Here is a 14,308-nt window from a genome sequence, read left to right on the forward strand (position 1 = left end):
AGAATAAATAAACATTTTTAAAAAATAAATAAAAATAAAAGTACACACATGGGGGGAAGCGCCTGGGTGGCTCAGTTGGTTAAAGCATCTGACTTCAGCCCAAGTCGTGATTTCACAGTTTGTGAGTTCGAGCCCTGCATCTGGCTGTCTGCTGTCAGCAAAGAGCCTGTTTCAAATCCTCTGTTCCCCTCTTTCTCTCTGCACTCCACTGCTTGTGCTCTCTCTCAAAAGTAAATGAAACATTTAAAGAAAAAAAAATACACACATGGGGGGAGAAATACATTCATGTGATAGTAGCTTTTGTATGGAGCTTTTCCATGTCTCGTATAACTTATTTTTCATATCAATCCTCATTATATTTTTACAAGGAGAAAACAGGCTGAGAGAACTTAAATAATTTGTCCCAGGAGACACAGTTTCCAAATTGTAGACCTGAGACCTGAACCCAGGTTTTCTGATATAAATCCCAAGGGAAGGGGAGAAGACATTTTAAAAAGGCAAGAAAAATGCTTTGGAGCAGTTTACTTCTCTTTATTTTTTTTTTTAAGCTAGTTTATTTTTTACTTACTTTTTTTTATTTAGATTTTTTTTTCTAATTTTAGAGAGAGATAAAGTGCAAGCCGGGGAAGGGGCAGAGAGAGAGAGAGAGAGAAAGAATCTCAAGCAGGCTCCATGCTCAGTGCGGAGGCCTGATGCTGGAGTCCATGCCACGACCCTGGGATCATGACCTGAGCCAAAATCAAGAGTTGGATACTCGGGGCGCCTGGGTGGCGCAGTCGGTTAAGCGTCCGACTTCAGCCAGGTCACGATCTCGCGGTCCATGAGTTCGAGCCCCGCGTCAGGCTCTGGGCTGATGGCTCGGAGCCTGGAGCCTGTTTCCGATTCTGTGTCTCCCTCTCTCTCTGCCCCTCCCCCGTTCATGCTCTGTCTCTCTCTGTCCCAAAAATAAATAAAAAACGTTGGGAAAAAAAAATTTTAAAAAAAGAGTTGGACACTCAACCAACTGAGCCACCCAGGCACCCCAATTTTTTTTTTTTTTTTTTTTTTTTTTTTAGTAATCTCTGTGCCCAATATGGGGCTTGAACTCGTGAGTCACATGCTCTACCACTAAGCCAGCCAGGCATCCCTACTTCTCTTTAGGGATAGAGATTAAAACGGAAATCTCTAGGGGTCCCTGAGTGGCTCAGTCGGTTGAGCGTCCAACTTGGGCTCAGGTCATGATCTCACGGTTCCTGGGTTTGAGCCCCACGTGGGGCTCTGTGCTGACAGCTTGCTCAGAGCCTGGAGCCTGCTTCGGATTCTGTCTCCTCTCTCTACCCCTGCCCAACTCGTGCACCATCTCACTCTGTCTCTCAAAAATAAATAAATGTAAAAAAAGATTTTTTTTTTTTAAACAAAAAACTGAAATCTCTATAGAAGGGCCAAAGTGTCGCTCTGTTCCTTCTCTTTAAGGAGAATAAATGAAGGAGAATAAATCTCATTTTTTTTAATTTTATTTAAATCCAAGTTAGTTAACATAGTGTAATAATGATTTCAGGAATAGAATTTAGTGATTCATCACTTAAATATAACACTCAGTGCTCATCCTAATAAGTGCCCTCCTTAATGCCCATCATCCATTTAGCCCATCTGCCCAACCAGCACCCCTCCAGCAGCCCTCAGTTTGTTCTCTGTATTTAAGAGTCTCATGGTTTGCCTCCCTCTCTGTTTTTATTTTTCCTTCCCTTCCCCTATGTTCATCTGTTTTGTCTCTTAAATTCCACGAGTCAAATCATATGATATTTGTCATTCTCTGACTTACTTCGCTTAACATAATACATTCTAGTTCCATTCACGTTGTGAATGGCAAGATTTCATTCTTTTTGATCCCCAAGTAATATTCTATTGTGTGTATATACCACATCTTCATCCATTCTTCAGTCGATGGACATTTGGGCTCTTTCCATAATTTGGCTATTACTAATATATTGTGCTATCAACATTGGGGTGCATGTGCCCCTTCAAATCAGCATTTTTGTATCCTTTGGATAAATACCTAGTAGTGCAATTACTGGGTTGTAGGGTAGCTCTATTTTTAATTTTTTGAGGAACCTCCATACTGTTCTCCAGAGTGGCTGCACCAGTTTGCATTCCCACCAACAGTGCAAGAGGGTTCTCCTTTCTCCACATCCTTACCAACATCTGTTGTTTCCTGAGTTGTTAATTTTAGCCATTCTGACAGCTGGGAGGTGGTATCTCATTGTGATTTTGAAATGTATTTCCCTGATGATGGGTGATGTTGAGCATCTTTTCATGTGTCTGTTAGCCATCTGGATGTCTTCTTTGGAAAAGTCTGTTCATGTGTTCTGCCCATTTCTTAACTGGTTGTTTTTTGGGTGTTGAGTTTGATGCCCTTTATCAGATATGTCATTTGCAAATAGTTACCTTTTAGTTTGGTTGATTGTTTCCTTGCTGTGCAGAAGCTTTTTATCTTGATGAGGTCCCAATAGTTCATTTTTGCTTTTGTTTCCCTTGCTTCCGGAAACATGTCTAGTAAGAAGTTGCTGCGGCAAAGATCAGAGAGGTTGTTGCCTATTTTCTCCTCTAGTATTTTGATGGTTTCCTGTCTTACATTTAGGTCTTTCATCCATTTTGGGTTTATTTTTGTGTATGGTGTAAAAAAGTGGTCCTGGTTCATTCTTCTGCATGTTGCTCTCCAGTCTTCCCAACACCATTTGCTAAAGAGGCTGCCTTTTTTCCATTGGACATTCTTTCTTGCTTTGTCAAAGATTAGTTGGCCATACATTTCTGGGTTCTTTATTCTGTTCCATTGATCCATGTGTCTGCTTTTGTGCCAGTATCATACTGTCTTGATGATTATAGCTTTGTAATACAGCTTGAAGTCTGGAATTGTGATGCCTCCAGCTTTGGTTCTCTTTTTCAACATTACTTTGGCTATTTAGGGTCTTTTCTGGTTCCATACAAATTTTAGAGTTGTTTGTTCTAGCTCTGGGAAGAATGCTGGTGTTATTTTGATAGGGATTACATTGAATGTATAGATTGCTTTGGGTAGTATAGACATTTTAATAATATTTCTTCTTCCAATCCATGAGCATGGGTTAATTAGGCTTTTTTTTTTTAAGGATCTCTTTCTCTTTCCATTATTTTCTGCTCCCCAGAGGCAACCACTTTCTTTTAGCTGATTCTTAAGGTATTTGCCGCCTTGTCTGTAAGTAACATTTTTATATTTCTCCCATTTTTCTATTTTAAGCATTATCTACTGACTTTCCAATCTGGCAGATGAGAGTTTAGCTTTCTTTTACCTCACTGCCTACCCTCACCTCACCTTCCCATTTCCACATGCTTCTAATATATTTGTTAGATTAAAAATCAGGGGTCAATCACTAAGTCAACCCCAAACTCCTTGCCAATTGTCTGAATATCCCAGTGTGTTCAGACCTAACAGGTAGTTTGTCAATTTCACCCTGAAAAAATTTCCCTAGCAGACTTCTGACCCCCAAGCTGGACTGATTGCCCTCTAAGCCTGTTGGATAAATATGATCTTGTAATCACCCCAATGTCCTTCCACCTCTCTCCTATTTTGGATCCTATGTTACCCAAATCCTTTGTTCTCTTTTTGGTTTACTTCCTTGTTCTGGTAGAGCACATCCTCCCTGAGCTTCCTGAGAAAAGATGCATGGAAGACAAAACATTTGATACCTTCTGTATCTGGAAAATACCTTCATTCTACATTTATGCTTAACTAATGGTTGAGTTTCTAAGTCATTTTCCCTTAGAATTTTGCATTACCTACTTGTTTCCAGTGTTGCTATTAAGACCCCCATTCTGATTCTTGTCCCACTGTGTTGGATCTGAAAGCTCTTAGGATTTTCTGCTCCCCTCTGTCCCTAATGTTCTAAAATTTCACTTGACATGCATCTTTTTGTACCTATTGTGCTAAATACTTGATGGACTCATGATCATGAACTCATGTCCTTCAATTCTAGGAAATTTCCCTTTTACTTTTTTTTTTTTTAGATTTTATTTTTGAGTTAAAAAAAGATTTTATTTTATTTTTTTATGTTTGTTTATTTTTGAGAGCAAGAGAGACCGACTGTGAGCCAGGGAGGGGCAGAGAGAGAGGGAGACACAGAATCCGAAGTAGGCTCCAGGCTCTGAGCTGTCAACACAAAGCCTGATGCAGGGCTTGCAAACTGTGAGATCATGACCTGAGCTGAAATCAGATGCTCAACCAACTGAGCCACCCAGGCTCCTCCGTGATTTTATTTTTAAGTAATCTCTACACCCAACATGGAGCTCAAACTTACAACCCAGAGGTCAAGAGTCTGATCTTGATCTGAGCCAGCCAGGCGCCCCTACCTTTTTCTTTTTTTTAATACAATTTGTCCTATCTATAATTTTTCTCTGGTCTCTCCAGAAATCCTATAGTCAGATATTACGTGTCTTAAACTGATTCACTAATTTTTTTTTCCTCCTGTTTTCTATTTTTTTGTCCTTTGGCCCTACTTTCTGGGGAATTTCCTCAGAGGTTTTCACTTCTGCTATTATATTTTAATTTCCAAGAACTTTTTTTTTCATTGATATGTCTTATCTGAGGATATCAATGATAGTTTTTTTTTTTTTTTAATTCTGTTGTACAGTCTTGTTTTCTCAAGGTTGCTTTTTTTCCTGTTTTTTCCCCTCTTTGATATTAGAGGCTTGCCTCATAAGTCTGATAATGTCTTGCATGTTGCTTATATTTAAAAATAGAGTACTCTTGGGGCGCCTGGGTGGCTCAGTCGGCTAAGCATCCGACTTCAGCTCAGGTCATGATCTCAGTTTGTGGGTTCGAGCCCCGCGTCGGGCTCTGTGCTGACAGCTCAGAGCCTGGAGCCTGTTTCAGATTCTGTGTCTCCCTCTCTCTCTGACCCTCCCCCGTTCATGCTCTATCTCTCTCTGTCTCAAAAATAAATAAACGTTAAAAAAAAAATTTTTTTTTTAAAGAAAAAAAAATAAAAATAGAGTACTCTTATGTGGATCCTGAGAAACTTAACAGAAACCCATGGGGAAGGGGAAGGAAAAAAAAAAAAAAGAGGTTAGAGTGGGAGAAAGCCAAAGCATAAGAGACTCTTAAAAACTGAGAACAAACTGAGGGTTGATGGGGGGTGGGAGGGAGGGGAGAGTGGGTGATGGGTATTGAGGAGGGCACCTTTTGGGATGGGCACTGGGTGTTGTATGGAAACCAATTTGACAATAAATTTCATATATTGAAAAAAATAAAAATAGAGTACTAAAAAAGCTGATTGGAAGTTCTGTATACATGACTTAGATTTCTTTATTACAAGGTGATCTGGCTTGGTCATCTTTTTGGGAAGAAGCTCTGTTGTCAGTTTCTCTAGCTCTTTGCTTGAATGAAAAGTCCACTAGCACAGAGATCTGTTTTGATCACTGATCTATATTCCTAGAGCCTTTAACAGTGCCTGACACTCCTGATCAGATTCTTCAGACAGGAATCTTCTGGTCTCCTCCCCGGGTGGCAGCGATAGGGTACAGATGTAGGGGAAGAGGGCAGGGTCTCAACTTTCCACATGTAAATGTCCACTTAATCCCCTGTATATCAGTACAACACATCTTTCTTCAGCTGTACCTGTTGTTCCTGCCCCTCATCCCAGTCCAAAGACCCACTGTTTGAGGTTCTCCAGATAATAATTCAGGTGTCTTTGCACAGTCACCTAGCTCTGCAGAGTAAATGGAAGAATCTGGGGAACTGCTTCATAAAAAGATTTTTAACGAATACTCTTATTTTTAGTCTTAGCTTTACCAACACCACACACACGCACGCACGCACGTGCACATTCTTACTCCAGAGATACCAATTGTGACCAGAGTTTTTTAGGGATGCTGAGGTGTAAATTGGGTTGCTTCTTATCTTTCCTTACTGAGAGCTTAAGATTCAGCTTTTATGGGTATCTTATAAAAATCGTGGTGGTATCTTCTCTTCTTTGGCTCTTTCTTAAAAGACATGCTTTTTTTTTTTTTTTTAATGTTTATTTTTGAGAGAGAGAGCGCACAAGTGGGAGAGGAGCAGGGGGCCGGGGGATAGAGGATCCAAAGTAGGCTCCGTGCTGACAGCAGCAAGCCCAATGTGGGGCTCAAACTCACAAACTGTGGGATCATGACCTGAGCCAAAGTTGAACGTTCAACTAACTAAGCCACCCAGGCTCAGGAATGCCCCAAGACATGCCTTTCTTAAGAAAATCTTTACTATCCAAAAAAAAAAAAAATCTTTACTATCATTTTTGTGCAAGTTTAGGAGATCAAGATAAGTATCTGTATTCGGTCTGCCTTCTATGCCTGGTGATCCATAACCTCAAAGGAGGCTACTTACAGCTTAAGCCAAAGGCTCAGTTTGAACTAATTGAGATATTTTGGATTATTGAAATATTTTATTTATTTTTTAAAGATTTTATTTTTAAGTAATCTCTACACCCAGTGAGGGACTTGAACTCACAACCCTGAGATAGAGTCGCATGCTCTACTGACTGAACCAGCCAGGCACCCCTATTGAAAAATTTTAAATACATTTTTGTTACTTATATGTCCAGTAACAGTTAAAGTTCCTTAAAACAGCTTACAATAGGGCATTAATTATTTGTATGTACTTTCTTCCTTATCAGAAACCTAAAAATAACAAATATTTATTATTCAATGTTACATGTCAATTATATCTCAGTAGAACTGAAAAAAAAAATTTATGGCAATATAGATTTATCAAAACCTGTTTTAAGTAAATGTATACTGTCATCAATTCTGGATGCACAGAATCCAAATTAATGAACTTTGAAATAGAATTGGCATTGTATTATGGTTTCTTCATTTCTCTTTGGCCACTTTTTTTGTGTGGGTGGAAAACAGCATAATTGGCAGCATGACAGCTCTTATAGAAACTGATTGAGGGGCACCTGGGTGGCTCAGTCGGTTAGGCATCCAACTTCGGCTCAGGTCATGATCTCGCGGTCCATGAGTTTGAGCCCCGCGTCTGGCTCTGTGCTGACAGCTCAGAGCCTGGAGCCTGTTTCAGATTCTGTGTCTCCCTCTCTCTCTCTGACCCTCCCCCATTCATGCTCTGTCTCTCTCTGTCTCAAAAATAAATAAACGTTAAAAAAAATTTTTAAATAAAAAAAAAAGAAACTGAATGAATTTTTTGTTTGGTTTTTTTGTTTGTTTTGGGTTATATATGTGTGTGTGTGTGTGTGTGTGTGTGTGTGTGTGTGTGTGTGTGTGTGTGTGTATGTATATGTATATATATTTAAAATATTTAAATATTTTCCCCCTATCTGTAGCCCAATCAACACAATACAGTGAAGCTGGGAGCTTTCCAGGCTCAGGAAAAAGAATTGGTGTTTGACATTGACATGACAGACTATGACGATGTGAGGAGATGTTGTAGGTAAGTGCTGCATGCCTTGCTGGTAGGGTGGGTGATGTCACTAACAGTGAGTAATGATGCCTCTGCTCCAGTTCTGCAGACATATGTTCTAAGTGCTGGACCCTCATGACGATGGCCATACACATAATCGACCGAGCACTGAAGGGCAAGTATTGGTAGTGTCTGAGGGGGTCAAATGCAAGAATCTGTTTTCCTCTGAATATTTGTCTGTCTGTACCATTTAAAAATATTTTTAATGTTTATTTATTTTTGAGACAGAGAGAGAGACAGAGTGTGAGTGGGGGAAGGGCAGAGAGAGAAGGAGACAGAATTCGAAGCAGGCTCCAGGCTCTGAGCTATCAGCTCAGAGACCAACATGGGGCTCGAACTCATGAACTGTGAGATCATGACCTGAGCCAAAGTTGGACGCTCAACTGACTGAGCCACCCAGGCACCCCTATCTATACCATTTTATAGTCAACTCTCATAAATTTTGAACATGTTTCCTTGAAACATATGGCCAGAAAATAAAAGATTAGAATAAAGTTGTAGTTCAAATTCTAATAAAGCTGTTGATCAAACCAGTGAGTTTTTTCCCAGTTCAGTCATCTGTCGAGCAGCTCTTTGTGCTACATACTGTCCTAGGTGAGGGAAAGAAATATGAAAGATAATGATTACCTCAAGTATGTTATGCAGTCTAAGAAGAAGACGAATAAAATTGAAGATTATACTTATGTTGAGTAATATGCCCAGCATTCCCTGGAGATCTAGAACAGCAGGAGTGCATACAGGAATGGGAAAAGACTGGATTAGAAAAGGCTTTCTGGAAAAGATAATGATAAAGATGATAATGATATTAAAAATAGCTAACTCTTGTGATCACTTCAGCAGCACATGTACTAAAAATAGCTAACTCTTATCTAGGGTGCTTATTATGTGCCAAGCACTGTTCTAAACACTTTAAATTTATTAACTTTTTTTAATATCCCTAGACTGGGTCTTTAATGATAAATGGCAATTGGTCAGGGAGAGAAATGGAAATACCGGGGCATGAAGAAATTCTTGGCAGAGAGACCAGAATAGGTATTGACATAAAGGCAAAAGCATGGAGGACACAGAAAACTAAAAATAATTCAGTAGAGTTAACATGAGTACATGTGGATAAGAGGTAAAAATGAAGCTAAGGAAGTAAGCAAGAACCAGGAGTTTATAAATTTATTTCTAGATTTTAAAACCTATTATTTCTCCCCTCCTCAGAGGACTTTGGATTTAAGCATCGTCTCTGGGTATATTCTGGAAGGAGAGGTGTTCATTGTTGGGTCTGTGATGAATCAGTTAGAAAATTGTCCTCTGCAGTACGTTCTGGGATAGTTGAGTATTTGAGTCTTGTAAAGGTAAGATCTTAATGATAATTTACATTTCTTTGTTTGCTAGATGTTACCAAGCCTGAAATGTTTAGTGACAAAATTAAACTTTTAGAGCATCCACATTCCAGAGTAGATGATCTTACCAGCAGATCAAATAATCATAGTAGCTACATTTTTTAAGATCTTTGTTTGTGACAAAAGGAAAATTACTTTTCTGGTTCAATTATGTTAAGTAAAGGTAACCCAGAAAGTTACAAGTATTGAGACTATAAAATAGCATCTAAACTTCTATATGTTGACAGTTTTCTTTTAATCAGTATCTTTAGAACACATTAAAGGAATTTTTAAGTTATTTCATTTATTTCATATACATGAAGTTCTTTTTTGATGGTTTATTTTTCAGGGTGGTCAAGACGTTAAAAAGAAAGTCCACCTAAGCGAAAAAATTCACCCTTTTGTCAGGTCTGTTGGAAAAGACTCTATGCAGTTTAAGTTGTGTCTGATTTACCTTTAGAATTGCCTTGTTATCAGTTTTCCCTACTGGGATAGCACTTTACAATGATAATAAGTAGAGTTCATTGAATGACTACTTCATGCTGCAGTATTCATGACAGATGTTTTACAAATGTTCTCATTGGTTTTAACAATAACTTCATGACGGTCATGATGGTATCTCCATTTACAGATGAAGAAAGTGAGATTTGAAAAGATTGTATAAGTTTCGTGGCACCACACAAATAATTGTTAAATTCAGCATTCATGTCCTGGTCTGCCTAATTTCAAAACCCATACTCTTCCCACTGAACTCACTACTTCTCTGGGTGAAAAGAGCTTTGCATTAAGAGTTAGAATCTCTAGGGGCGCCCGGGTGGCTCAGTCGGTTAAGCATCTGACTTTGGTTCAAGTTATGATCTTGCAGTTCGTGGGTTTGAGTCCCACATCGGGCTCTGTGCTGACAGCTCAGAGCCTGGAGCCTGCTTCAAATTCTATGTCCCCCTCTCTCTCTGCCCCTACCCCGTTTGCGCTCTCTCTCTCTCTCTCTCTCTGAAAAATAAATAAACATAAAGAGTTAGAATCTCTATTCTGCAACTTACTAAGACCTTAATAAAAATATTAGAGCCTCTATTTCCTTAACTATATGACGGGAAAAACATCTCCTTCTATCTGAGAGTTGTGGCAAAGATTAAATGAAACAGATGTGAAGTCTGCAAAATGCTAAGCACTATATAATTGTCGAGATGTAAAGCAAGTAATTCACAGTAGAAACTATAGACTCTATCCCACATTCTACTACTGATGTATTATTATGTTGTCCTGGCTTGGTTGCTTTCTTGTTACATATTTATGATGCTATTAACCTAAGTTGTAGAGCTTAAGAAGTAAACATTTCTTGGGGCACTTGGGTGGCTCAGTCGGTTAAGCATCCGATTCTTGATCTCAGTTCAGATATTGATCTCAGGGTCGTAAATTTAAGCCTGTGGAGCCTACTTTAAAAAAAAAAAAAAAAAAAAGTAAACATTTCTTGAATATCTGTTCTAAGCCAGGTACTATCTACAGTAGGTTCTTCCCCTTAGAATGTCTTAGTTAACTCTCATAACCCTACAAAGGGGTATTATTCCCATTTTACATAGCTAAACTCTATTTGTATTTTTCTTATTAGACTAATACATGCTCATTAAGAAAAATTCAGTAGAAGTAAGCACTAGCCACCCAAATAGCAACAAAAGTTATGCAGTGTATATATTACAAATAGTATTAGGACTTTGTTATTGTTATTCCTACAGAAAATCTATAAACATAATAAAAAAATACTTTGAAGACTATGCCTTAGTTGATCAAGATATTCTTGAAAATAAAGAAAGCTGGGATAAGATCTTAGCCCTTGTTCCTGAAAATATCCTTTCCCAAGACCATTTTTATGTGAGCTACATGTATTTATCTATGATATTATAAATGTGTTCTGCCTGCATATTCTCATATACGTACTCTTACAAATTTAGTCTTTTTACACAAAACATCTTTTTCTGCATTTTAGTATCTCTAGTTTGGAATATAGTAAAAAATGAAGCCTTTTCAGAAAGAAATTTCCTCATTTTGGAGTTTGATCCTCATAGAATTAATGGATACTTAAAGAATACTGAATCATATAGTCAAAATTTGTACAGACCAGGGAAAGCTTTACATTAAACCAAATATTTATTTTGGCATTTTTTCTGTCATATCAGTATCATATTTTTACAGGAGATTTTTTAAGGATATGTGTTCAATTAATATTTGCATTTTAGAGGAGCACCTGGGTGGCTCAGTCATTTAAGCGTCCGACTATCAATTTTGGCTCAGGTCATGATCTCATGGTTTTGTGCATTCAAGCCCCACATCAGGCTCTGTGCTCACAGTGCAGAGCCTGCTTGGGATTCTCTCTTTCTACCTCTCCCCTGCTCATGCTGTCTCTGTCTCTCTCAAGATAAATAAACTTAAAAATATACATATTTGCATTTTAGAAAACAATAATTTCTAGTAAACTTTCAGCTATCCTTGTTGTAACACATACTGGAAATAAGTTGTTCATTAATGTGTCATAAATGAGTGTGTTCCTTAATGACTCGTCACCAATTCATGAGAAACTTCAACAAAACTTCCAAAAGCATCACAATTCACTTCAGCGTTGGGAGTATTTGAAGAAAACCATCAGCTCTCAGGTATATCCCATCGAAATCTCTATTATAAATATAATAATGTAATTCTTAATTAAATTCTGATTGTTTTGCTTATTAGTAAGTTAAAGATTATTGAAAATAATTTTTAACCACTTTTAAAGAAATCCTCAAAAGTTCCTACTGATCCTCATGCTGGACTTGCATCTGTTTTTAGGATAATACCAAAAACGACAAATGTGGACCCTGGCTTGAATGGGAGATCATGCTCCAGTACTGTTTTCCACGGCTGGATATCAATGTTAGCAAAGGAATCAATCATTTACTGAAGAGCCCTTTTAGTGTTCATCCTAAAACAGGTACAATGTAAAGAAAGTAAAACTAGAAGGAAAATGAAAGTTTTAGTTGTTGATTAGTAGCTACCAGATGAGTTTCCACTACGTAAATAATTTTCATCTGGGTTTTTGAGGTTCAGTGTTAGAATTGTAGAGGTACTTAGAACTCACACGATGGTAGTTCTCACTGTACAAATGAGAAAACAGTGGTCCAAGAGGTTAATGGGACTTGTCCACAGTCATAAAACAAATTGCAGCAGAGCTAGAAACAGAATTCAGTTCTTAAACCACAGAGTTCTGTGCTGTTCCCACTATGCTTCCTCCCTCAGTTCTTTTTCCATACTTTTAGCTTTCCTCCTTCACATTTTTCTTAGGTGTTTTGAAGGAATGAAACTGACTTTAAAATAGATATAAAGGTGGCTATATTGACCTAAACTTTGCTTCATCCAACCGGGAGACATATGCAGTTGTATATAGTTGTCCTTTTTTAGGACAACTAATATCCAATAAGTAGTCAATAATCCAACTCTGCCACTTGCTGTGGAATGTTAGGCAAACTACTCTCTGTACCTTGGTTTTCTCATCTGTGAAATGGAGATAATAATAGTACTTACTTCAGTGGGTTATTGTGAAAATCTAAAATGTAAAGTGCCTAGAAATTGTCACACATTTAGTCCTCCCAAATTGCCTAGTTTCCTTTAATAATCTATAATGATTCTCTAGTCCATATATTTGGATAGCTCCTTTTCAAACCTGTCAACTGTGTGTTTTCAGCTTCTTTTGGTAATAATCTTAATATTTCTTAATATTTTTTTTAACTTAATTCTAAAACTTTAGTGGGTATTCCCTTATTCTAAAATTCAGTTTCAGTAAATAATTATATTCATAGGTGTATACATTTTGATTATATCTTTTCCCCATTAAGTAGCTGCAGTTTTTACTCTGTCTTCAATCAGCAACTCCCAATTCTCTTGATTATCTTAACTTGTTATTTACCTGGCATTCTTGAGATTCATTATCTCATTTTTGAGATGTGATGAACTTTATGTGGTATCCCAGGTGTAGATATTGTAAAAAGGTAGTATAATGCTATTTTATTCCCAAAATGCTTTCTAAAGATTTCCAACATACAGGTGTCTGTTCCGATCTCAGCAAATCAAGATAATGAAAGGAACTATTTTTATCTATGTTGTTTCATTTTCAGAACTCACTAAATTTGATATCATTCTGTACTTCTGTATAAAAGGATATTAGGAAGAAGGAGATAGAAATAAAAGTAGAGATAAGAGCACTATGTAGTAGCTCAACAGTCTTTCATACTTATTTTTTGGTTTTTTTTTTAAGAGAAATAAAAGATGCAGCTAGTGTGGAAGTAATTTCCAACTACTGGTTTCAACAGATAAGTCTAACCCTTTTTCTAAGCCTTAGATTAAAATTTAGCCAAAATAACACATAGGAGACAGCCCATAATGATCTGTATTTCACAGTCATCAGTTTATAACTTTTGGTCCTTACAGGTCGCATTTCTGTGCCTATCGATGTACAGAAAGTGGACCAGTTTGATCCATTTACTGTTCCAACCATAAGGTATGTTCCAGATCATTGATCATTCCTTTTTTGTTTGTGATTGGTTCCTGAATTTGAAGTAGATTGGACTAGATCCTTTCCAGAGAAGCAGCTGCTCTGAGGCTATATGATGATGCCCTAGTAGAGCAACATTTCCTAGTGAGTTACGCAGAACACAAGTTGCTGTTCTCTAATAAAAAGATTATAAGTTCTGGGGCACCTGGGTGGCTCAGTTGGTTAGGCATCAAACTCTTGGTTTCAGTTCAGGTCATGATTTCGTGGTTCATGAGTTCAAGCCCTATGTTGGGCTCTGCTCTGGCAGTGCAGAATCTGCTTGGAATACTCTCTCTCCCTCCCTCTCTCTCTCTGCCTCTCCCCTGCTCACACACTCTCTCTCTCTCTCAAAATAAACATTAAGAAAAAAAAAGATTATAAGTTCAAATAAGTTTGGGAAATAACCACTTTTAAATAAAAAGTTCTCCACTGTAAGATTTCCCAGTTTTTATTATGCTAACATACATGGAAAACTCCATGCATATTAGAAAATTATCTATCCATATTAGAGATTGTGATTTTTAGAATATCCCAAATTTAGTTGGTCACACAATTTTTTCACCAAAAATCTTGTAGGATTCACGTGGCTGTCATACACTAGGTAATGTTGACCAAGAAACAACTTTAAAATTCTCTTATTCTAGGGCAACTGCCTGACTCAGTCAGTAGAGCATATGACTCTTGATCTTGGGCTTATGAGTTCAAGCCTGATATTGAGCATAGAGTTAAATAAAAAAGGAGGAAAATTCTCTTATTCTGTTATTTGTAGCTCCATCTGCCGTGAACTGGATACCATTTCCACTAATGAGGGAAAGAGAAATGAAGCTGAATCTGATATCAAACATAGAACCAGAGGTATGTCAATATACTAAAATCTCACTTTAACCTAAGTTTTTTATATAGACATCCTTCTGTCAGTCCAGT

General features: G+C 37.6%; 1 protein-coding gene across 5 annotated transcripts in view; it reads left to right on the forward strand.

The window, feature by feature from the left end:
* PRIM1 (DNA primase subunit 1) overlaps window positions 1-14,308 on the forward strand; it is a 50,117-nt gene that overhangs the window by 26,275 nt on the left and 9,534 nt on the right. For 4 of the 5 annotated variants that reach the window (XM_019454820.2, XM_019454818.2, XM_019454819.2 and 1 more), the window contains exons 3-11: window positions 7,323-7,429; window positions 7,501-7,574; window positions 8,666-8,802; window positions 9,179-9,237; window positions 10,560-10,669; window positions 11,386-11,474; window positions 11,647-11,788; window positions 13,282-13,351; window positions 14,154-14,239. In XM_019454820.2, coding sequence (XP_019310365.1) covers window positions 7,323-7,429; window positions 7,501-7,574; window positions 8,666-8,802; window positions 9,179-9,237; window positions 10,560-10,669; window positions 11,386-11,474; window positions 11,647-11,788; window positions 13,282-13,351; window positions 14,154-14,239 — 874 coding nt within the window. The remainder of the gene's footprint in view (window positions 1-7,322; window positions 7,430-7,500; window positions 7,575-8,665; window positions 8,803-9,178; window positions 9,238-10,559; window positions 10,670-11,385; window positions 11,475-11,646; window positions 11,789-13,281; window positions 13,352-14,153; window positions 14,240-14,308) is intronic. The other variant, XM_019454821.2, reaches the window with a different exon arrangement.

The sequence above is a fragment of the Panthera pardus genome, unplaced genomic scaffold (assembly GCF_024362965.1).
Source record: "Panthera pardus isolate Hobbes unplaced genomic scaffold, ASM2436296v1 HiC_scaffold_6, whole genome shotgun sequence".
Lineage (NCBI taxonomy): Eukaryota > Metazoa > Chordata > Mammalia > Carnivora > Felidae > Panthera > Panthera pardus.